The sequence below is a fragment of the Mytilus galloprovincialis genome, chromosome 8 (genome assembly GCF_965363235.1).
Source record: "Mytilus galloprovincialis chromosome 8, xbMytGall1.hap1.1, whole genome shotgun sequence".
NCBI classification, from domain to species: domain Eukaryota; kingdom Metazoa; phylum Mollusca; class Bivalvia; order Mytilida; family Mytilidae; genus Mytilus; species Mytilus galloprovincialis.
The window spans coordinates 52203086-52228639 of record NC_134845.1 but is presented as its reverse complement, the minus strand read 5'-3'; the positions used below and the strand labels follow the sequence as shown (position 1 = coordinate 52228639).

The 25554-nt window shown below is 31.8% G+C and overlaps 1 protein-coding gene across 1 annotated transcript in view; it reads left to right on the top strand.

Annotated features, from left to right (window-relative positions):
* LOC143042179 (uncharacterized) overlaps positions 1-25554 on the top strand; it is a 41897-nt gene that overhangs the window by 8400 nt on the left and 7943 nt on the right. The window contains exons 2-4 of the mRNA XM_076214448.1: positions 13039-13121; positions 15604-15703; positions 16296-16420. Coding sequence (XP_076070563.1) covers positions 13055-13121; positions 15604-15703; positions 16296-16420 — 292 coding nt within the window. The 5' untranslated portion in view covers positions 13039-13054. The remainder of the gene's footprint in view (positions 1-13038; positions 13122-15603; positions 15704-16295; positions 16421-25554) is intronic.

Here is a 25554-nt window from a genome sequence, read left to right as displayed (position 1 = left end):
GTGGTAATTGATGTTGTCATATTTGTTTGTTTGAAGGGTAAAGATACTACAATGGTGACTGCTGTACCTTTTTTACATTTTGTCTATTATGTCTGTTTGATTTGTTCACACATTGTTGTTAATACATGTATACTGGAATTTTCTGCGACTATCATACAAGTGAGAGATGGGGTTCGTGTTGTCTAATTTTATCCAAACATATGTTTGGTTGGAAAAAAACGATAAGGGTTCAATAGTTTCTGCAAAATGATCCGCTTATCCTTCCGGAGTACCTGAGATCTCCCACAGTTTTTGGTGGGGTTTGTCTTGCTTATCTTTTGTTTTATGTTGTGTTTTGTGTACTATTGTTTATAGATATCAGAAAATGTAGTATGAGTGCCAATGAGACAATTCTCCTTCCAAGTCACTATTTATAAAAGTAAACCATTAAAGGTCAAAGTATGGTCTTTAACACGTAGCCTTGGTTTTCACCGAACAGAAAGCTATTAAAGTGGCTCGGCGGTCTTCCTCCATCTTGGATTTTAAAGAAGCAGATAACTTTGGTCTAGATATTTGATAAAATGTGCAAATTTTGAGAGTTGCATGTAATTTATGTAAAAGACTTTTGGTATAAATATTGAAAATTGTGTGTTTTATCATAATTACAGCTGTAATTTCTCACAATCACCTTGTTTGTGTTTGATAAGATTTGTTTCAACTTTGTCAAATAAGGGAGATAACTCAAACAAAGTAATTTTTATAAGAGAAAGTGTTATGAGTTTACCTATTTTGATATGTAGCAAGAAAACAAGTTCGGTGACCCCATTTTTTCTTTTTCTTATCTGAAAGCACATTTTATCTTAAAGTTCTTATAGTACGTTTTCTTTTTATTACACAAAAAATGATTTTCCATACATAATCTTTACAAAATCTGACAAATTTGCACAACCTGTAGCGTGAAAAAAAATCCGGTGACCCATGCTTTTTAATATTTTTTTGAAGAAAGCATGATAAAAACTTCATTTTGACAAGTCATCAAAAACTTCTATCAATTTTAATTAAGACGCCCTAGCCACCTGAAGTCCCTCAAATAACTTGCTGTGTGTTTGTCTTGGTCATTTTATAGCCATGGCGTTGTCATTAATTTTCGATGTATGAAATTTGAATGTCCCTCTGGTATCTTTCGTTACAATTTTTATTGTCTCTCTTTTCCATTGGAGTGTTTTGATAATCTCCTAGGGATCTTCCATCTCTATAACTAGGATTGTAGTGTATTGTAGATTTCTCTCAACCGTTTTATATATTTGCTTTCCAATCTTGAGCGTACCTGATGAAAGTCTATTCAGAAACACTTCCAGTTTGCATGGAAATCATATCATACCTTTTTCTCAATCGACATAAGATCTGCCAAGGTGTGTCAAATGATCTTTTTTTTTTATACGCGATGATCTTATAAACAGGCTTATGATTTTTATTTGCGTTTGATATTATTGATGTCACTATTACTCGACTGTTCCAATAAACATTTAATAACATAATAGATGTGTTAGCTGCAGTGTTAATGCTAAAATACTAAATACGTAACTAATTATATAATTGACGCAACAATATCAACATCCGGGTTTTTTTTATCCAAGGATTAAACTAGAAACAGATATTTCTATAGCACTTCTTATTTATCTCATATTGATTACTACTTGTTTAAAGATTTAATTAGTAAATAAACTCATCATAGATACCAGAACTAAATTTAGTATATACGCCATACGTGCGTTTCGTCTACAAAAGACTCATCAGTGACGTTCGAATCCAAAAAAGTTGAAAAGGCCAAATAAAGTACGAAGTTGAAGAGCATTGATTGGTTCAAATATTTGCCTTTTGTTATATTGCGTACATTGTAAATATAATTCTAGTCTTTTGCATGTTTTGTGAATGTTATGATACACACACTTTGGAATGATTTTTATGTAATCATGTTTGCGATGCGTTAACACGAATGTTACCAAAAATATATGCTAATTAAGAAGTTTTATTGTCTTTGATGATCTTTTTAAAGAGTTAAAGATGTTTTGTAATTCAAAGACAGTTAAAACGAAACGTGTGTCTGGCATATTAGATTATTAGCCTAGTACCTTTGATAACCAATTAAAAACAATGTATCAAACCCGTTTCAATCTTACCATTAAAAGAAAACAAATTATATTCTTAAGAGTACAACAGCAACATAGGACCAAATCATTCGTGTTATCACGTAACAATGATTAAAGATTTATAATTTTTACAAACCCGGATATTAGGTCACATGAATGTTCAGTTTTTATTTAGATAACTTTAACATGTTTAATAATAAAATTCTTTTACTTTTCTAAAAGCTTAAATATTTGATTTTCATTTGAATGTTTAACTATTTTACACGCACCATTTTGTTTGTTTTTAGCTTTTCATTACTTTTTTCTAACAAGAGGAAATCAGCAATTTAATGTCATGCAATTTGTTTTGTTTAACCGCTGTACATATTGTTTAGAATGTTGCCATACATTCAAATTTATGAAGTCAATCAAGTGCTAATAGTTGCATAACAAACCAATAAAATGGAAATCAACACTGACAAATATCATTATATTTTCATTAACTAAGTCGAATTCTAAGAGATATGTCCAACGGTTACGAGTGTCAATTTAAGAATAACGTATCATTCCATCGAACCCTTTTTTATTTTGCAATTCATGTTGTCCTTGGTAGATTGCTGTTTGTCTGTTTGGCCTATATCTGTTAGTCATACTTTAATACATCTTTTGTCGACAACTTTATTACCTCCGGTTTTATGATTAGAAGAATAAGACTGAAATAACGTGAAAATTCATGTATCTTCATACGGATTTGTTTGCACCGTCAAATATGACCTCATACAAAGCTATATTGTGTTAGCAAGGACAGTTGAAAGAAAGCAATTCAAAATGAACATTGTATATACTTCAGGAATATGTCTTTAAAGCAGATACATAAATTGTTTCAAATTGTTCATATCGTGGTTTTTTTATACATGGAGCTGACTTTGGTATACATGTTTTTCATTGCTGGAGGCGGTACAGATAAACATAAAGCAATTATTATCGAAGTCATTAAACTTAGTATCAATCTAGTCCTATAAAAGTTACTTTTAACAATAGAGTAACATTTGTAAATGCTTGTACAAAGTCAGGAATATGACAGTTGTTGTCCATTCGTTTGATGCGTTTTATCAATTAATTTTGCCTTTTGATTAGGGACTTTCCGTTTTGAATTTTTATCGGAGTTCAGTATTTTTGTGATTTTACTTTTTTGCGCAGTCATTTGACAAAGATGGTATTCAGAATTTACGTGTATGGGTAATCCTGATATGTCATGGAATACAGTCGATATTTGTTTTTAATAATTGACACCCTGTGTACTCTGCATTATACCGAAGACAAAATAATAATTGTTTCCTAGCCCTACAGGAACAAATAACTGATATATATGGTGTGCGAAACTTTTTTGAGAGTGCAGAATTGAAGGGCAACGGAGATAAGTAAATATTTCGCGAAAAACAACGGAAATTTATATTTTTTAAACTAAACAATACTACAATGTATCATAATAAATTTTTATTTATAGAAAGATTTCATTCATTAATTCAAATAAACAAAGTTCTCAATTATAAACGCTACTTTTGCGCATATGGGTGAATGATTGCATTTTTAAATCTTGAGAGCGACTGATATATTCAAAACTTTCCTCTTATAAAAAAAAAGCGACATAAATTGATATTTTATAAATTCTCTGTATAATTACCCTTATTTATTTCTTTTCCCAAAAAGTGTTGAAATTGATTTATTTTCAAAGTTATTCATACCTTCATGCAGGCTTTAACTGTATCTTGTATATAATAATAATTACATTAGATGTATGTTTCATTATAATACTTTATTCTGATTAGCTAACAGCACATCACGGGTTATTCCGTAAGCAATTGTATCACTCAATAATACTTTTCATTCATGATAGCACGTGGTCCCACAATAAAGTGCACAGGTGAATTAAATAAAAACAATATAAAATTCGTTTTTTCCTAATCATAGCTAAAAAAATGTAATTATAAGTATTGAATGCTTCTTTTTGTAACTTCATAGGGTTGTAAAAGCGTTGACCGTGCGCACATTTTTAGAATGAAGCGCTTCCGCGCTTCATACAAAATGTACTTCGGTCAACGCTTTTACACCCCAATGAATTTACAAAAAGAAGCATTCAATTCTTAAATATATTGTATCATGACTAAGAATTATTAATGAATTACAGTCAATCAAATATGAGCAGAACAACGATTCCAGAACTGTATTATGAGTGCAGAATTGAAAATTTAAGTTTTAAAAAATATCCTCTCATTATTATTATTTCTATTTGAAATTATTCAAAACGTTTCTCCTCGTTGTCAACTGAAAATGAATTGACTTTATACATTAGAGTTTTCGTTACTTTTAGAGTACATTGTATAAAACAATTAAAGAACTAACGATTCAATCCATCAATCAAACACAGTAGGAAATCATCAAAGGAGATAAATTCTACGATAAATGGAGATAAACTATTCATGTTAAATGCTTTGTGTGGATAAAATGTTTCCATTCAATGATTAATAAACGTTTAAGAGTTTTATTTATATTTTTATAAAATTATTTTCGTTTCATACCAATTATTTATTGAATTGATACTTTGTAATGTCATATTAGTTAAAAATCGTACAAAGCTCACAATTCTGAGAGAATTATTTTGGAAAAGTAAATCAATAATTTGAACGAGTATTTTAACGTATCTAGGGGCATCAGTGGCGAGTGCTATATGTAGTTCACTACTGTTTCACCAGCCTGGAAACGCGGAGGTTGTTTGTTCGAACCCAGCACGACTCCTATATATCTAAGTGGACGAGGATTCAAATTGTCAGTTTTCCTGCCGAAGTTCAGTGGTTTCTCCGTGGACTACATAAAAACATGAACACCGAAATAGCCATAACACAATAAATGGCGTTTAGAAACAATCAATCAATTAATAAATCTGTAATGTGCACAGTAAAATAGTATTCATATGACCACTACGAGAGAAATAAATCCGATTTAAAAAAAACATTTTTCGTTTTAAACACAGTATATTTTTCAGTTATTGAATGCAACAGTACCACCACATATTTAACCAGAGAGACACTCAAACTCAAAAGTCCAAAATAAACGAACAACGCAATGGCTAAAAGAGAAAAAGATCTAAAGACAATTGCCATAATGAAGATGTGGTAAATTCTAAATAGGATTCATTGTAAGTGCTGTTTAGATATCAGTAGAAAGATTGAATATAGTTATCAAAGGTACCAGGATTATAATTTAGTACACCAGGCGCGTGTTTCGTCTACATAAGAATCATCAGTAACGCTCATATCAAAATATTTATACAGCCAAACAAGTACAAAGTTGAAGAGCATTGAGGACCCAAAATTCCAAAAAGTTGTTCCAAATACGACTAAGGTAATCTATGCCTGGGATAAGAAAATCCCTAGTTTTTCGAAAAATTCAAAGTTTTGTAAGCAGGAAATTTATAAAAATGACTACATTATTGATATTCATGTCAACACCGAAGAGTTGACTACTGGGCTGGTGATACCCTCGGGGACGAGACGTCCACCAGCAGTGCCATCGACCCAGTGGTGTAAATTGTTATCAAAGGTACCAGGATAATAATTTAGTACGTCAGAAGCTATAGAAAAAAACAAACCAAATATGAGTAGAAAAACGTTGAATTCCAGAAATTCGAAAATTTTATGCCAAATCTGCGTACTAGTATAGGCCATGAAAACATGGTAGAAATACATGACTCTGTACTATTAAATATGTAACACTCCCAAACGTGTCCTTCCCCCCAAACGTGTGCGATTCCCTCAAACGTGTCTATTCTCCTCAAGCGTGTCCATAATATTCAATTTTGCCCAAACGTGTCCGATTTCATAATCCCCAAACGTGTCCGATAATTGTTATTCGCCAAAACGTGTCCACTATTAAACCCCAGAACGTCTCACGTCTTTAGCGCTAATACATGTATCTCCTAAATGAATTCGTTAACGTTTACGGCAATTCTATTATGGGGGTCACAGGTGATGAAGTTATCATTTATTTGCTTATTGTCCAGTTGTAAGTATTTTATTCTCATTTAGAGCGAACAACAAATATTTTTAGAGTTGAATTAATTAAATTTTAGGTTTCAACATCACTTAAGACACACAATCACGAGACATAACGTCCAGTGCCAAATATTGCAACATCATGTTAACAATAAATACTGAAGATAGATACTATTATCATACCGGGAATTTAGGATTGAGTCTAAATTTTTACTGCTATTCAGGATTAACACTACTTGTGGTTTTAATCTCCAAAATTTTAAAAGCGAGCAAATACCGATTTTTTTCAAACTCCGTTATGTAATAGAAGCCGTTTTAAATTGAAAACAAATAGGGATATTAAAAAAACATAGATATAGGAAGATGTGGTGTGAGTGCCAATGAGACAACTCTCCATCCAAATAACAATTTAAAAAAAAGTAAACCATTATAGGTCAATGTACGGCCTTCAACACGGAGCCTTGGCTCACACCGAACAACAAGCTATAAAGGGCCCCAAAATTACTAGTGTAAATCCATTCAAATTGCTTTCTAAACTACAACTGCATGATGGCACCATGAAAGAGTTCACTTACACGAGGTATCTTATTTAGTACTAATATCTACAATTTAAGTGAGCATGACTGCTAACATTTACATCCAACATACATGTATACATAACCGAACGGACGCCCCGCCCACACTTTTATCCAGGTTATATAGCCGATAAAGACATAATGTAAATTATTTCTATTTTCTTATGAAATAGTAAAATGAGTATACGTTAATGAAAGAGGCAATAACCAAATAACCTACATATATTTAATATTGACAAAAAAATGGTTCTATTCAAAGAAAAAGAAAAGCTTGATATAGACACATTTGGGGGATTAGACACGTTTGTGCGTTTAAAGATATGACAAGCGTAGGCGCGCTTTTACAACCAGACATGTTTTGTAGTTCAGTGACGTCAATGTGAACACGTTTGGGGGAATCGGACACGTTTGGGGGGAAGGACACGTTTCTGAGTGTAACAAATATAGAGACCATTTTTTTAGCCGGATTGTTTCCGAGCCGACGACGTTCTGAATTAGTATAAAATAATAAATAGTTAGTGTATGTACTGTACTTTATACCTTCATATGAAGACGAAGTCCCCTATTACAGTAGAAATTACAATAAAAAAAAAAAAAAAAAATCGGGAAAATTTCCCTAATTTTTTATTGTACTAATGAACTCAAAATCGTTCAATTTTTTTTTGTCGCGTTTTTACATTTCCAGATCTGCTAAGTAATCTACTTTCGTTTCCGGTCTTGTTTACATGAGACTTTGAATAAAATGTATATTTATCAGTCTAAAAAAGGAACTTATACTTATTCATTTAAAAAAAAATGTCTGTTATTAAAAAACGTTACCTGATGACAGCGTTTCTTTGTTTACATTGAATATGGCGTCATAACTTGAATAACGTCACAACTAAAATCCCTAACAACAGAACCAAAATCGGAAACGTTACGGTATTTCCGTTCTCTTTTTAGCATTGTTGATTTTAAAAAAAAAATCTTAGACTTCGTCCCCATTCACAGGTAATGCCTGCCTCATTTTATAGTTATTGCTTTAATTAGCATAGCTTATTTAATTAAATCCCAAAAAAGGTTCCGTAGCTGGTTCCTTACCGTCTACGTTTCGTAAACTTTGTGATATTTATCTTACATTCAGGTTTGGTATTTCATTGTTTTGATTGCCATTATTAGTGTCACTTTTACTCAAATGTTACAATAAACATTAAATTAAAGATGTTTTATATACGGTTTTAATGTTACGTATTATATACGTAACTTATTGACTCGACAATTCCAATTATATCACATCCTGGCTTTGTTGCAAGAATTGAACTAGAAAATAGCTACTAGTATTTCTGTGGCACTTCCTGCTTTATCTTGTATTGATTACGTAATTCATTAAAGATTTTATTAGTAAATTGGTTCAAATATTTGTCTTTTATTAATTTGCTTACCATGTAAATGCAGTAAAACTATTGTGGACGTTTTATGTTTCACAAACCTTGGTCTGATTTTATGTTATCACTTTCCGATGTACCAACACGAACGTTAACTAAAATTTGTGGTCATTCAGTTGTTTTATTTTCTTTTATGATCTTTGAAAAGTTCAAAGTTGCTTTTGAATTCAAAGACACTTAATTGCAATTTACCATACCTTCTTTTTTCAGTTTTACTATTAATGGATAAAGTAAGAGTACTTACAAACAAAGAACTGAAGCATTCATGTAATCACGAAACAATGATTAACAAACCCGGATATGAGGTCACACGAATGTTACGTTTTTCTTAAGACAACTTTGATGAAACTCTACTATCTTTCTTAAAGCTTAAATATTTGATATTCATTAGTATGTTCAACAATTTACACGCACCTTTTTGTATGCTTGTAGATTCTAATAATGTTTTTCCACAGAAAAAATCATAGCAATCTTAAAACTATCATGTATTTTGTTGAGTTTAAATGCCGTACGTATTGTATGACACATTGTTATATATGACATTCTATAAATTGCATAAGAAGTCAAAATAAGATTGAAGTAAACACTAAACTGACTATTTTTCATAAATTAAGTGGAAGTCTTAGAGATGTTTCCTACGTTTGCGGGTAGTGGATCAAGGACGGCAAAAACTTCCAAAGCACATCAGTTCAATCCCATTTTTGGTGGGATTTATGTTGATTTAGTAGATTGGTGTTCTAAAGCATATGTGCCAACTTCCCGTTTTTGGATGAGACTTAAGAAATCCCGTACTTCCAACGTACATGATTTTAATTCCCATTTTGGTCAGATTCGGCATGTCTTTGGTGGTGGATTGCTGTTTGTCCGTTCGTGTCTGGCAAGGTACAATCGATCTTTCATCAACGAACTTAATTATTGTTTCCTGAATTTACGACGGCTTATGTAAAGATTAAGACTTGTATAACGAGGAAACTAAAATCTTCACACCATCAGAAAGTTTTGCGCTGTAATAAATGAACCATGAACAATACCGTACCCTAATTTACATCTTCAATATCATTTCCTATCAGTTGTGTGTGCAACAAGACATATTGTAGAATGAAATATTATTATCAAATAAAACAAAATTATAAAGGTTATTGTTGCAAATTGAGAAAAACATGCAGTCATTTCGTAAAGACATTAAAGAGGCTCGAGGGTATAAAAATTTCAGAAAAAAATCAAACATTTGTTTGTCATTACAAATTTTATTTATTTCCTTTTGTAGTTGTTACTTTATCATATGGTACAAAAATCATTCAAAACAATCAATTCGTGTTGGCCCCAGATGACTTTCAAAATGTATACCTCATTGAAAAAGTTCCAATTTATCTCCCTTTGGTGGAAAAATGCCATTTTTTGGCTCTAAAATTGAAATATCTTTTTCAACTCATCGGTGACCTATCTTTTTTAATATAATTTCCATATAAGCTGAACTTAAACTAAATTATTTTAAAATTTTAGCGTTTTCTGTAATAAATTCTTTTTTTTTATTTCGATATTACCTTTATATCTCCTATTACTTCAACAGAAAAAAAACACCTTTACAAAAATGTATGCTTCTTTCGAAGGCAGATTGTGAGCGCAAATGAACGGTGACTCCACTTTTTTTATTTTATTTTTCTATTAACTATAAGATAAAGTTCATTTATAGAAAAATAAAGAGAAATCCTATATAAATGATTTAGACCCGCGAACCCCCTTAAGCAGAATACTTGGAGTATTGATATTCCTTATTTTATAAATTCTTAAAACTTTCAATAATATAAAATCCTTAAACCTTTTTTAATAAATGCTACTTGTATCGCCTTTTGGAATATAATTGCATTTTGCAACTTGAGAGAGAGAGAGTGGCATTATCAAGACTAAATTGGTACAGGAACTTGAACAGAAAAATGACAAGATGCAATGATGATTAATAAATTTTCTACCTAATTGAACCCTTTTGAAAATGTTATAGAGAAATATAGACAACATCAGCTATATCTTATTGACATTGATTTGTTTATCTGTTATTTCTCTCTTATGTTGTGTTCTTAATATTTTTAATTCACGAGACATCTTTGCTTTTTTGTAATATCGAATTGTATCATCACATAGAATTATTGATGATTTACAGGTTATTATAGAAAGAAGGATGACGAAATTATTTCAGTATGAAAATTGAAGTTCTGACAAAAATCCTTCTATCATTTTTAATAAGTAGAAGTTATTTGAAATCATGTAGTAAATTTATATCCTCGGTGATTTCTCAAAATTTAATTTTCCGTCACTTGAAGAGTACATTGTATAACTAAACTATAAAACAAAATTGAATCACCAAACGCAGTTTAAAATCATAAAAGGCATAACAAGTCTACAGCATAGATGTAAAACACAAATCAGCCATGCTTTATATTTTATTTTAAACGAAATATAATCAGAAATAATGTTCCAGTTATTAACCCCGTTGAAGGGTTTTACATGCCTATTTTTGACATATTTACCTATTATGTCTGTTTTGTTCACGCATCGTTGTCACTATAATGGAATTTGATGCAACTGTCATACAAGTGTGCGGTTTAGCTAGCTATAAAACCAGGTTCAATCCATCAATCAATCATGTCTATCCCAAGTCAGGTATATGACAGTTGTTATCCATTCGTTTGATGTGTTTGAACTTTAAATTTTGGCATTTGATTAGGGATTTTCCGTTTAGAATGTTCCTCGGAGTTCATTATTTTTGTGATTTTACTTTTTATGACATATAACTGGGAGAGTGCCACATCTGGAAACTTACAGGAACCGTGTAACAACGTTTTAAATAAGGTTCTACCCAGGAGTGACCTGTTTGTACATTTCCCCCATAGACAAACATTGGAATTTTTTTACCCGTATATCCCAATCGATCATCTTCTCAGAACGTGTCTCATATGTTGATGTTATATTTGTTCTTGTTCGTAATGTTAATTGAATAATAGACAAATCACGTTTAACAAACTCCAATCAACAATAATAAGTGTCGAAGACCATTTGTTGACCTGTAGTTGATTACACTCGTGGTCATTGGTCTGATCAAGATACATAATAATCAACCCAAGGGTTTCTGGGGTTAAGATATATTGTCACGTGGACTTTTTCTTTTCCGAAATGCTTTTGATTAAGTGAGGTGTTCGTTTGGCTGATCATGACAAATGAGCTCATAGCCATATAGAATCTGAAAGCCTGGTGCTACGCTTTCAGCAATTTAAAAAATTCGTGCAACAACAACACGGATCCGTATGTAGCTTGTAACCCGGAGTTTTTTTTTTTTCTCAATCGATTTATGAATTTCGAACAGTGCTTAATGTTCTTTTTCGTACTCATAACTGAAAAATGTTTTTTTTTTAAACTTTTTTATACGAGGTCAATTTCCAATGGCCCAATAAATCATATCAATTAAACATCATAGATTTTTGGTGACCTTTGAATAACTATAAGTTCAATATTCTTTAGATAAAAACTTTTAATATGACTTGGAGCGTGGTGTAGTCTATTTCTTTCTTCTTGTTTATATTCATTAAACATGATAATTTTCAAATCAATGTTATTCTTCAATTTTATAAAGTAACTAAAGGTGAGTAAAAAACAATATTGCTCTTTAATAAATAGATTAAAGAATATTTAGTTCTTTTTACATTAATATTGTTTTGTGTTGGTTTAATCACGCAAGTGTAGGTACTGAGTTAAAACAATTGAACTGATTTTGGAGATCAGCATATCAAATACTCTCACTGGTAACTCTATGATATAACGATATAAATGAATTAAACAATGGTGTATTTGCTTTGTTGATTAAAAGGGATAATAAAATTATTTCAAATAATTATAGATTATCGTTGATCATCTCAACGAGATTGATTTCCTCGCTTGAGCTGGTACAGCGAAAGTGAGAAAAGCAATCGAGTTGCGATGACCAATGATAATCTGTTTATCGCTATTTTACCTATGACGACGTTGTCAATTTCATGTCAATTTCGTTAGCAACGCCACGTGGTCTCCTTAGTTTCTAGCGATAATTTTTCCATCTCAAGCGAGAAGCATGATATGAAAATTATCACAAAAAAAGATCAAAAGAAAAATGCACAAAATAGCGATAACCTGTATTACGTGTTGGTAAATATCATATTTTACCACTCCTTCCCCACCATACCTAGATAATAGTCCAAGACTAGAACTATACCATAATTAATGTTACAGTGGGGTAAAGTGTTGTAATACCTTCTACATAAGGTTAAAACGTATTCGTCCTTAAAACAGAATCTTCTTCTCAATCAAGAAATCATTGTTTACTGTCTACGTGACCATGATCTTGTTTGCATTGTTGTTGTTGATTATTCATGGTTTCTGGAAATCACGTATGCATGATTTTGATTGCATTCTTGTTGTTGATTGTTCTTGGTTTCAGGAAATTACGTATCCATGGCCATGATTGCATTCCTGTTGGTAATTGTTCTTTGTTTCTGAAGATCACCTGTTAAGACGGATGTTAGGAAATAAGTTGTTCGATGATATTTAAGATAAGGAGATGGGCTATTCAAATAAGAAATAAACGCTATGTTTTCTTCAATAATTTGTGGACATTATCATTACTACCCGAGAACGTGATGACATTAACATTTGTTTCAAATGACGAATCTAAAAAGGAAACTAATGACATGAAAATATGATGCTTAGCTCTGAAGTTAAGCAACTGAAAATAACAAACAACTAGTCTGAATTGTGAAAAGAAATTGGGTGTAAACCAGATAACAAAAAATAGCCTCAAATACGCTATGTGTGTTATGATAAGTATAATAATAATATATCTAATCTATTGCAGGTTTAACAATGACGAAATGAGACTATGTGTCTCAATAACAATACTGATGGTTCTTGTAATGTTATTTATAGCAAAATCAAAGGGTAAGTAACTGAACATTGATAATTTTTATATTATTGCGCATGCGTCAAATTGTGGCAATGGAAATTGGCTGGACAGTCTAATCTAACCAAATAGGGTTAACGGCAATGTAGAATGAAACTGTACTATCTACACCAACTTGTATCTGAAAACAATTTAAACATGTATCCACGTATTGTTACTGTTTGATTTCGTTGTTAACGTCTTTACATTAATTAGAACACTCTTCAAATTAAGTCATTTATTGGCGTTTTGGAAGATATAGTTTTTCAGCTGTTTTATAATAGTTTGGAACTCAAAATAATAAGAACGTATAAAAAATAATGCATTTGTGTACATACACTCATTTTAACCGAAGTGTAATTTCAATTACAAACGTAAAGGGACTTTGATCTAGTATAATGTCAATAACATGCCGTAAGATAATTAGCAACTGTATTTGCCTAATAACAACTTTGAAACTTGCTTCCACTACAGCTACACAGACTTTTTTTATAGAGTTTTATTGGTGTTTTATTATGGCCTATCAAACACTTAGCATCAAGGCGGAATTAACATACTGAGCTCATAAATGGGTATATTATGAGGAAAACCTGTGTTTACCTCAGTCAGTGTTTACAGATTAACGAACCTGTCAAAATTAACTTTGCTATCTATAGTACCATTACGATACGTGTTTACAAAATTTTGAATTTTTGAATTACTAAGGCTTTTCTACCTCAGGCATAGATTACCTTAGCTGTATTTGGCAAAACGTTTAAGAATTTTGGTCCTCAATGCTCTTCAACTTCGTACTTTATTTGGCCTATTTAACTTTTTTGGATTCGAACGTCACTGATGAGTCTTTTGTAGACGAAACGCGCGTCTGGCGTATATACAAAATTTAGTTCTAGTATCTATGATGAGTTTATTTACGAAGTTTGTCGCGATAAATTGTGTCTCGAATACTAATAAATTTTTTCTCCAATGTAGGATTAAATACAATTGACGTCATGAATGAAGGCAACAGTTGTATACCGCTGTTAAATACATGAATATTCATAAATTGATTAAGCGACCGAAAGAAACACACCAACTTTAAGAGGAAACAATGGAAGAACAGAAACAGTAAATTGCAACAAAACAAACGCTAAACATACATAGAAACAGACTATTTGATATCAATTGCCGTATTTGTGAATTTATAAATGACACATTAAGGACATAATGATGGGTTGTACCTGGTTTTATTGCTAGACAAACCCCAGGCTTATATGACAATTTCAAGAATACAGCTAAAATGACAACACTACGTGACAGCTATGCAGTACAAATAAACGCAAGACTACTGAGGACAGAAAATACACTAATAAGTAAAACCTTGCACTACGACTACTTTTACATGATAACATGTATGAAGGGACACTAGGGTATCCGCCAATGAGATATGGAACCAATGACAAAATTAACTAAAAGACATATATAGGGCAGCACCATACAGTCTTCAAAATAGAAAGTTGTTGGGTTAAATTTCGCTTGGACTAGATACAAGTTGTTAATACATAAAACAGAAACACACATGTATCCTAGCTATCATATCTTCAGTTTTGAGCGAATCTGGTGAAAAAAACACCATGAAAAGCCTTTTCGCTCCAAAGAAGTTAATGAAGAGGTATTTTCATTCAGAATGATAAACAAAAGTAATAAACATATCTTAGTTTAATGCAACATGAGTCGACTATACATAAGGAAATCGAAAACTATGACTGCAACAAGATATAATGTTATAAATCGAGAGTAACAAGGCATTAATGAACACTGAGTCACTTCAATTCGTTTAATATCGAAATCAACGCCTCTATCCGATGGGACACCGATGCTTATTTATCAATCTCATAGAACCAAACACACGATGCCCGCTACAGTCTTTTCCACATGAGTCTTGCTATCATGCATATACCTTGGCAGACACCTTAAAGTTTATAGATTTCTTCTTTAAAAGTTAGCTTTAATTCAGCCTTTTTTTTTTTAAATTTTCTGATAATTTGATGTGCATCAATTCTGTAAAACAAACTAAAACTGTTATTTCACCATCTGTCTTAAATGGCAAAGACCGGATATTCCATATAAAAAAGCAGGTAACTCGTGGTAACCAGTAATTACTTGTATTTATACAGTGATTCAGAAGAACGACATTACGTGTTATCACATTGATTATATTTTGTGCATTAAATTGTTTAAAATGAAGAAAATAGAATTGAGAATGAAAATGGTTAATTTGTCATAGAGACAACAACCCGACTAATGCGCAGACAACAGCAGAAGCCCACAAATGGGTATAATAATGCAGCGAGAAGCTCCTGCACCCACAGGTGTGCGTCAGCTGGCCCCTAAACAAAAATGCATACTAGTTCAGTGATAAACGACGCTATACTAAACTCCGAAATATATAGGTTTCTACATGTATCACGTCTAATTCTAATTTTGTCTTTTTTTCTATTTCAGCATGTTCGAAATGTTCTTGTTTAGCCAAAAATTTTGAATTCGTTGCATCATACACCAAAATTGCCTTAGTATCCTCTGAGTACACAGAAAATACAACAGGGTGGGTATCTTCATTTATAGAGAATTTAAGGATCAAACATGATTATTGTGTATTTCTACAGATTAACAAATAAATGTGATTAAAATGTCAACAATAATCCTTATTCCGATTTCCAAGTTTACAAACTCAACACAGAATACAAGGCTCAAATGATTTAGTACGACAGAAGCACATTTCGTCTTCAAGGTACTTATCAGTTACGCTCGAACCAAACTGTTGGGAGCCTAAATGATTTACGAAGTAAGAACCCCTCCTTCCAAAAGAAATAGTAAAAAATTGAACAATTCTTCATGACTTAATGTGCATTTTTGAAATTGAATCTTAATATGAAGTGCTATTTTAGTTACATATACTTTACATTTTTTACATTTACTTAAAATAGCTTTGACTAAGTATACGATCGTGCACTTTAGAACATTTAAGATAAATACATATTTTGTTTGTAATTCGTCTATACTAACATTGTAATTAGAAATGTAGAAAAAGTGCCATTACTATTAAAGTTTGTATCGACAAGCTGGTGGGTAGAACATGTGGTTAACTTAAGGTTTTGTTTTTGTTCGAAATGAAAATATAGTTTTATTTCTTACAGGTTGATGAAGTGTGCATGGGTTGTCAAAGCTCAGAATAGTAGCCATTCCGTCACATTCAAAATGAGTCAAGTTCTTACCACCAAATCTTCATTCTGTGGAGAAGATTATGTTTTTATACGAGACGGTGAGTCGTAGATACTGTATGCCTTCATTCGAAGACCTAGCTCTGATTCCTTGTCCGGTTTTGTTATTTTTTTTAGTTTATCGCTCTTAATCTATTTAATAGGCTTTGGATTTTCAAACATTTAGGCCTCGAGCTTCGTTGGAGAGTCATTGGTTGTCGAAATGTGTATCTTGTGCAGAAAATTTGGTACCGTTTTTGTTGTTATTCAATCAATTAGATCAATTATTTTAAGGACAAAATTTACGATGGGTTCAAATGATTACGATGGGTTCAAATGACACTTAATCTATAAGATAGCAGAAAACATATAAATCATTGTGTTATTTTGTTAGGATTATATGTCTTTCGTCAGCTTATAAGACAGTCTCCAAACAATTTAGAGCGCCCTATATTTTTGGCGTTTTGCCTTCATGTTTGAATGTTAAATGTCTTTTCAGCTGTAACAATTGCTGAAGAAAATATTTTATTGCTGTCACGTTTGAAATCAAGCCAACAAATCTTTTGAAATACATGTATATTCATATAAAAACAAGAATGTGTCCATATAGTGCACGGATGCCACACTCGCAACATCGTTTTCTATGCTCAGTGGGCCGTGAAATTTTTATCACAACTCTATAATTTAGCATTAAAAAAAAAAATCATATCACAGGGAACATGTGTACTTAAGTTTCAATTTGAATGGACCTAAACAACTTCAACTTCACCAAAATCCTCGTAGGTGGGGCATAAACCATGAACTCTGGCCTTTGTTAGTCTTGTCTGAATTTTGAATTTTAGTTTCTTGTATATATTTCGGAGGTTTTAAGTATGACGTCCATTTTCACTGAACTAGTACATGTATATAGTTTTGTTTAGGGGCCAGCTGAAGCACGCATCCGGGTGCGGGAGTTTCTAGCTGCATTGAAGACCCATTGGTGGCCTTCAGCTGTTGTCTGCTCTTTGGTCTGGTTGTTTTCTCTTTGACATATTCCCCGTTTTCATTCTCAATTTTACTTGAACACAGGACAGCTATCTATAATTCATAAGTACCTAATGTATGTTAAATTCCTGTCATAATATGAGTAACGTATGAATATTTATGGATTCCGCATTCCTTTAGATTGATTTTTCCTCAATTGCTTAACACAACAATGGAGATTTAAACATGTAAACTGTTAAAAGATTTTGATATATCACGCATTGATACAAATATTATAAATATTTATGTTTTATCTAAAAGATATACATACATATATACCCCCTCTAAAGATCAGATAACCTATTTTCGCTAGTGTCTTAATTCACGGATACATAGTTTACACAATCTTGTATATTGATACGGGGGGTATATATATTGTATGAAAATAACGATAAAGATGTGTTAGTTATTGGAAAATATAGCGTACTTCTATTGTCCGCTTGCAAAACGCATGCTGGGGTTTGATTCTTTTTTTCGTACGGGATGTATAAATACGCAGCTATTTTCTGAATATGTTTTTTTTGCACCTATCAAATACAAGAATACGATACCTTTTATAAGATAGCTGTCACGAGCAAAACCTAGCACTACACATATGGTTCAGAGTCAAATATACATGTCAATGTATAAGTTAATAACTAATTTACAAATTTCTTTGAATGGCGCATAAAAGTTGTAATTATTATAGTCTTATCCAATACTTATATATACACGGTTATTTTCCTCAGAATCTATGTCATGAACATGGCACAAACTGGATTTTTATATTCTTAATTTTTGGTATCTATATAAGACATGTTAGAGAAGGACATTCCAAAATTTTTTTTTCCTAGTTACAAGGATTTGTATAGTGAGAAAAAGGGTAATTATATGACTGCTTACAAGTGCTTCTCTCCGACCTCTAGGGAACATACATGTATGCACAATAGGCCGTTTTAAAAGACATAATTCTGTTGAGAAATACAATACCTTTGTTGTTAACATCCAATTTAACACAGAAGCAAGTATAGATGTAAACATTTCCATCACGTTTTCTCAGAAAATTCGAGATCAAGGAAGTTAATTTATGTTAATTTGATCCCGCCCATAATGACGACATTTTGATGCAGCTGGTGACCGTAGTGGTATTTTAAAACGATGATAATAGCACACGTTATCAATTTATATGCCCTTTTTTTTTTTAAAGAACACCAAACAAACTATTATCAAATGAAATAATTACGTTTCATAGCTGAAATCGACTAAATGAAATACTTTATTGATTTTATCTAAGCCCATCCTACTTTGCACTGACGCGGAACCATTTTGGACAGGTCGGCCTGAAACATTCATCAAAATAGCAACAACCAAAGCACCTTTCACCATATCATTTGAACTGTTCACGTATCAAACACATTTATTTCATATTATTAAAGTTTTTTCACATAATTCCTCATTTTGAAGGAGGAGATTGAACTCAAAGATGGGGTTTGGACAGCCTTTTTGGGCGGGATTATGGCGATGACCAGGAGAGAATACGCATAGTCAATTTAGCTGTAAATAATGCGTATTGTAACGATGTTAATTGATTTCTTAATCTGAACTGACATAATATTACACATAAAAGTATCATTATTATGGAAATATATATATATTATACTTACAATAGGCTGACTTTAATCTTGATGCGACACGAATTGAACTGTTAATGGAGGACATAAAACGACAAACGAGATGCATCACGGTTAATCTCGCCAAAATCTCGTATACGCAGCTTTTTATATACAACCAATGCAAACTGCTCGCGAGATTCCAATCCTTCTCACTATACAAATCCTTGCTAGTTAATATAAATTTTGTCTTTCAGATTCAACTTATTTGTTTCGGTTAAAGGTGTCCTTCGATACAATTTGTTATACAAATTATAGCAAAATATTCAATATTTTTATCAAGTGTATTTCGAAGCGATGTGTACCGTACCGCTAAACGTTCAGTTTATTTCTATGGAATCATGTATCTATAATACTAAAATTACGAGGTCCAATTTGTCAGCCGTCATCACGTAAAAACGACGAATCAAAGAATTCAGTTTTATATATAACTAATATAGTACAAAGGTGTAGATTAAAAATTACACCACTCCAGGCCCTTTTGTTTTCCACGTAATTAACATTGCCAATAATTAAGAAGTTCCGGGTCGAGTCCGATACCGATACCAATAGTATATTCACCTGTTACCTATTACCTTATCTGTACGTTCCGCATCTGACAGGTGCACCACCAAACGGTGTATTTAGGATTATGCTATATACACGGATCATAATCACAGGGTTGACACTACTAAATTCAATCACTGTCAAATTGTTACCTATTGTAGTATTTTAATCAGTAAGACTTTCTAAGATAACAATACGAATACTAAAAATCTGGACTAAAAATAAGGTGTATATAGGAACCGTTTTCAATTTGTCAGCAGGCATGACATAAAACAGTGAATCGAATAATTCAACTTTATTTATAACTAACATAGGACAATGCTGTTGATTAAAAATTACTCCATTCCAGGACCTTTTGTTATCCAAATAATTAATATTACCAATAATTGATAAGTTCCAGTTCGACGGGTTCAAACAGAGATATTTGAAAGCAGAGAAAACTGTGTATCTTATTATCGGCATGACTTTTTCAGATAAAAAATAATACTAAAATAAGGCTTGCGAATAGTTATATACTTTAATTCAGTCACGGACCCGCGATATCACGGGTGTGTTCTAGTATTGATGAAACATAATTTGAGCATAGATGTACATTGCACAGTATGTATACTCCCATCTTTAATTTAGTAAATTATTCTAGCGCTTTTGATACTCGAATTTGATAAAGTAAAAATGAAACTTTCTTTTTCTTCGGAAAGGAAAACGATCAGTAGAAATTGGCCATGCGTCTTTAGAGTCTAAGTATTAGAATTAAGTAACTGATAGCAGAGCTTAATTATTCTCACTCTTTTGATACCCGAATATTAAGGAAGTTATAAAAACACGTACTTTCCTTTTCTACATTTTGTACTAAAAGGAAAATAACAGGTGAAAGTGACCATGCCTCTTTAGAGTCTCGACGTTAGATTGAAGTAGATGATAGCGGAGATTCTTCATTGAACCCATTGTAAAGTTATTAAAAGTATCAAATGTCTACAATTTAAATGTCAAATGTACACAAATCTGTTTGAAGAGAATTCAACAAAATACTTAAAGTCTACAATGAGTATACATAATAATTTAAAATTACATTTCATTGCGCTTTTCTTTTTAACTAATTCACCAACAAGAATTTTAGATGTTGATTTAGGGTCAATCCAGTTTAGTGGTTTCAGTAAATAAAAAGAGTACAAATAAAGTCTAATTTATAACTCATGATAGAGATTGCAGTTGTAAATCATAGGGCTGTCTGTACTTTATTCAAAAATATTTAAAAATCAGTTTGATAAATAATTATTTTGTTGAAAAGACGCCCTTATATCGACAACAGAAATTTAAATCTGATTACGAAAAAGCGCAGTTACCGTGAAATAGTTTTGTGAAAGGAAACGTCCGCAAATAAGAAATATTTGTAGATGAAATAATATACATATAGAAAATGTTGTAAGTATTCAGGAGGATTTACATATATTTAACGATACTATCCAACCTAAACGATAGATATACTAGTACAGGAACCGTTTTATAAAGTAGGTAAGACTAATTTTCGTACATGTATATATGTTATACTTTATAAACCTTTTTTTTAAACACTATAACAAAACAGCAGTAATGGTAAAAAGTAATACTGCTTTTCCGCAGTAGTCTATTATTCCAGTAATAATATTGTATCCCAACAAAACCTTATTAAATGCACCGTAAGTGGTATTTTGTCAAAATTTTATGAAAATTAATCGACCCAAATTAATTTTAGTGAAGGTGTTGGATACCACATTAAAGCCTGCTTTCCGACGATTACTCTATGTTCACTGTCTTAATGTCGATAAAACTATATGTTCAACGTATACTAAACTCCATGTTCATAGATATAGGAAGATGTGGAGTGAGTGCCAATGAGACATCTCTCCATCCAAATAACAATTAAAAAAAGTAAACTTTTATAGGCCTTCAACACGGAGCCTTTGTTATAAAGGGCCCCAAAATGACTAGTGTAAAACCATTCAAACGGGAAAAGCAACGGTCTAATCTATATAAAATTAAAAAAAAAAACGAGAAACGAGAAACATAGTCTACAACATTTCATGTTAAATTCAAAAATCATAAACAATATAAGAGAATGCGTTGTTGTTTATATCTTTGTAAGGTAGATCACAGGAAAATGGATATGAGAGACGACTTAATGTGATTGTTTACTTATTAGAATGAGTAAGATGTAAGATGGTATGAGTAAGATGGTATGAGTAAGATGGTATGAGTAAGATAGTATGAGGAAGATGGTATGAGTAAGATGGTATGAGAAAGACGATATGAGTAAGATGGTATGAGTAAGTTGGTATGAGGAAGATGGTATGAGTAAGATGGTATGAGGAAGATGGTATGAGTAAGATGGTATGAGTAAGATGGTATGAGTAAGATGGTATGAGAAAGAAGATGGTATGAGTTAGATGGTATGAGTAAGATGGCATGAGTAAGATGGTATGAGTAAGATGGTATGAGTAAGAAGGTGTGAGTAAGATAGTATGAGTAAGATAGTATGAGTAAGATGGTATGAGTAAGACAGTATGTGTAAGATGGTATGTGTAAGATGGCATGAGTAAGATGGTATGAGTAAGATGGCCTGAGTAAGATGGCATGAGTAAGATGGTATGATTAAGATGGTATGAGTAAGATGGTATGAGATGCGACATGTCAATCCATGAGTGTTATTCTATATACCAAAATATATACGGTATAGTCAGACCATAATCTGTCAATATTTCATGGCTCCAAATATCAGACACCCAGTATGTGCTATACGTAAAGTATATAAGTTAACATGACTACAAGTTATGACCATTTACAGACAGTAAATTCCCTGATTGATGTTCTTTGGTTGGAAAAAAGTATCAATTCGTATTTGTTATTTTTTTGTGCTTTAAACACCTGTGCCATTTCTTTGCGATTTGTTAAGATTACATGCATATATTGAACCTTAGACTAGATATGTTTATACAAGCCACTTCAAACGAAATTCAAAATGCATTGAACTTGCACAGTATGCATACCATAAGAATTTGATGTGTGTATTATAATCCTAAGCTGTCATGCAGGTGTAAATTCATAACTACGTTATAAGATAAGTTTTACTTGTTGTGAAAAAAAGGTTTATTTTACTGTCAAGATACAATTTTATGTTTTAATCCTCTGAAAGTTTCCTGTAAACATTTTTGTAAAAACATGTATTATAAAAGAATAAGGTAAGAACTTATAATAAAAAATTTATAAATCATAATAAATAATAATTTTAGAGAAACATTTTTGATGAAGGATTAAAACATGTTGACTTACCTTTAAAATACGTGCAATAATTTAACATAAGTGTCAAACGTTTGTTTAATACATTTCATAAATATTTGGGTCAGTTGCAATATAGACATTACATATTCATATAACAAGACTTCTTGTGAACTAGTGTGGTTTATAAACAGTTAACTTGAAGAGGTTATAGCAACTTTGTTTGACGTCGCACAGCATTTTCTTATATTGTTGGTCCTGTGTGATCCTCCAACTTCTTAATATTATACGTGAAGTTTGCCTTTCTGACCTTCAATCTTTGACTAGATGTAATAGAGGCATGTATAATCCTTTAATAAAATTGTTTGACATTTGATTATTTTCAATCATCCAAATCCTTTAAGACAGAAAAGTTAACGTTAGGTTGTAATATATGCACTTTTTAAGGCCCCCTTTTTAATACGAAAACACGTTGAAAATGTCAACGAGAAGGAAGAGACTTTGCGTGCAAATGTCATGGAGGACCAGATCTCCTCAACAGGTGACCTTAAATACACGAAGGACCCATTGTGTTAATTTTTATTTCATTCTTGACGGCTTTTGTTTGTTGTTATATGGGATTTATATCAGTTAATTCATTAAGTAAGACATATCTACTACTTCTGTTATGAATGGCTTTTTTTGTCAAAACTTTAAAATAAACAAGTATATTGTTTTGTTAGGATTTAAAGAGCTTTGATTGTACCTATTTTAGTTATAATTTCATAGTTCTGAGTTATTTATAAGTAAAATGTTGTGTCTGGACATATAAGTATATCAGTGAAAAGGTAGGTATATATATGTACAAATGTATATATTTGTTTGTATCTGTCCTAATCCAGGAACCTAATGTTCAGTAGTTGTCGTTTGTTGATGTGGTTCATAAGTGTCTCTCGTTTCTCATTTTGATATAGATTAGACCGTTGGTTTTCCCGTTTGAATGGTTTTACACATGTCATTTGTGTGGCCCTTTGTAGCTTGTTGTTAAGGGTGAGCCAAGGCACAGTACTTTGACCTATAATGGTTTACTTTTACAAATTGTGACTTGGATGAGAGAATTGTCTAACTGGAATTCATACCACATCTTCTTATATCTATATATGTATAAATGGCAAGACTGTAAACCGTAAGATGGTGGGGTTGGGTTGAAGTGATCTTATTAGAAAATCAACTCCTTTTTGAAATCTATTAGATAGTTGTCGTATAAGCAATAAAATCACATCTCTTTATCTTATAATGTAGATGAGATTATACGTAAAACACATTTAACATTGATATCATATACAGTAATGGTACGACGGGTACCACTTTCAGAGCAGAAACAACTATCGTTTGTAGAGCGCCGGAGTTCATTGATATAGGAAGATGTGGTGTGAGTGCCAATGAGACAACTCTCCATCCAAATAACAATTTAAAAAAGGTAAACCATTATAGGTCAATGTACGGCCTTCAACACGGAGCCTTGGCTCACACCGAACAACAAACTATACCTTGTTTAGGAGGAGTATCTTGTTTCTGAATAGTATGTTGTGGAATTTGTTCGTCTATTTCTATGAGGTCATGTTGCTATCTGTTTTTATTCAATTTGTGTTTTTTTACTGTTTCCTTTGCATCTCCCCCTTGTACGTCTGCATGAAAAAGGCCAAATTAATCTATGACGTCAAATGATGTAATTGTGTAATTAAGGAATGACTGTAATATTTTTTCTGTCTATGAAGAAATAACATAAAAAAACTTGGTGCACACTGAATAACGCGCGTAGCGGGTTATTTAACAGTGTGCACCACATTTTTTATGTTATTTCGAAAAGACAGAAAAAATATTACAGTCATTTCTTATAATTTAATTCTAAATTCGATTTTAAACCGTAGAAAACCATGAAAAAACGTTGATGACTTCACGGTCACATGACTAAATTATGTCTATGGGCTCATAACAAAATAACGTCAGCCAATCAGAAGACGCGTTACATTCAAAATTAAATTTAATTTATTGTAATATATCACCTTTTCTTAAAGAAAATGATACATGTATACAAGGAAAGACTTTAATAAACATAAAAATTAAATGTTTTGCTAAATTACTATATACATGATATATTACAGTAACTTTATAAAAAGAAGTATCTATGCATAATACTATTAATTTTTTTTAATATATGAATCTCACATTCGTCAATAAAATGAAATTAAATGATAAAAAACTATTTTAATTGAAGGGAAAAGACTAGAATAGAACGTTATCCAGTTCCTTTATATCTGCCAAACGTTACTAAATTACTTGACAGTATTTTAGTATCAACTAAATGCATCTGTTTGTTTTAAATGAAGTGTGAATAACATTAACTAAGACTGTCAAAATTACACAAGGAATCGTTTAATAACATTACGGTAACCGTACCGTTTTTTCTGCACCAGATACGCAATTCGATAATAAATGTCTCTTCAGTGAGACTCGATGCAAAAACGTTGGAGAGTTCTAAGCTTTGTAAAAAAGATCTTTAAACCAAAAAGGACAAGATAGTATATATATAGTCAGATTCGGACATAGAATCAAAGCTTTGCATGAGGGAGATATCGGTATTCCTTAATTAAAAAAAAACTAAAGTTTTTAACACCAAATTTAGAAAACATTTTTTTATTACAACTTGTAAATGTCGTATAAATCTGCACCATGCAGAGGCGGAT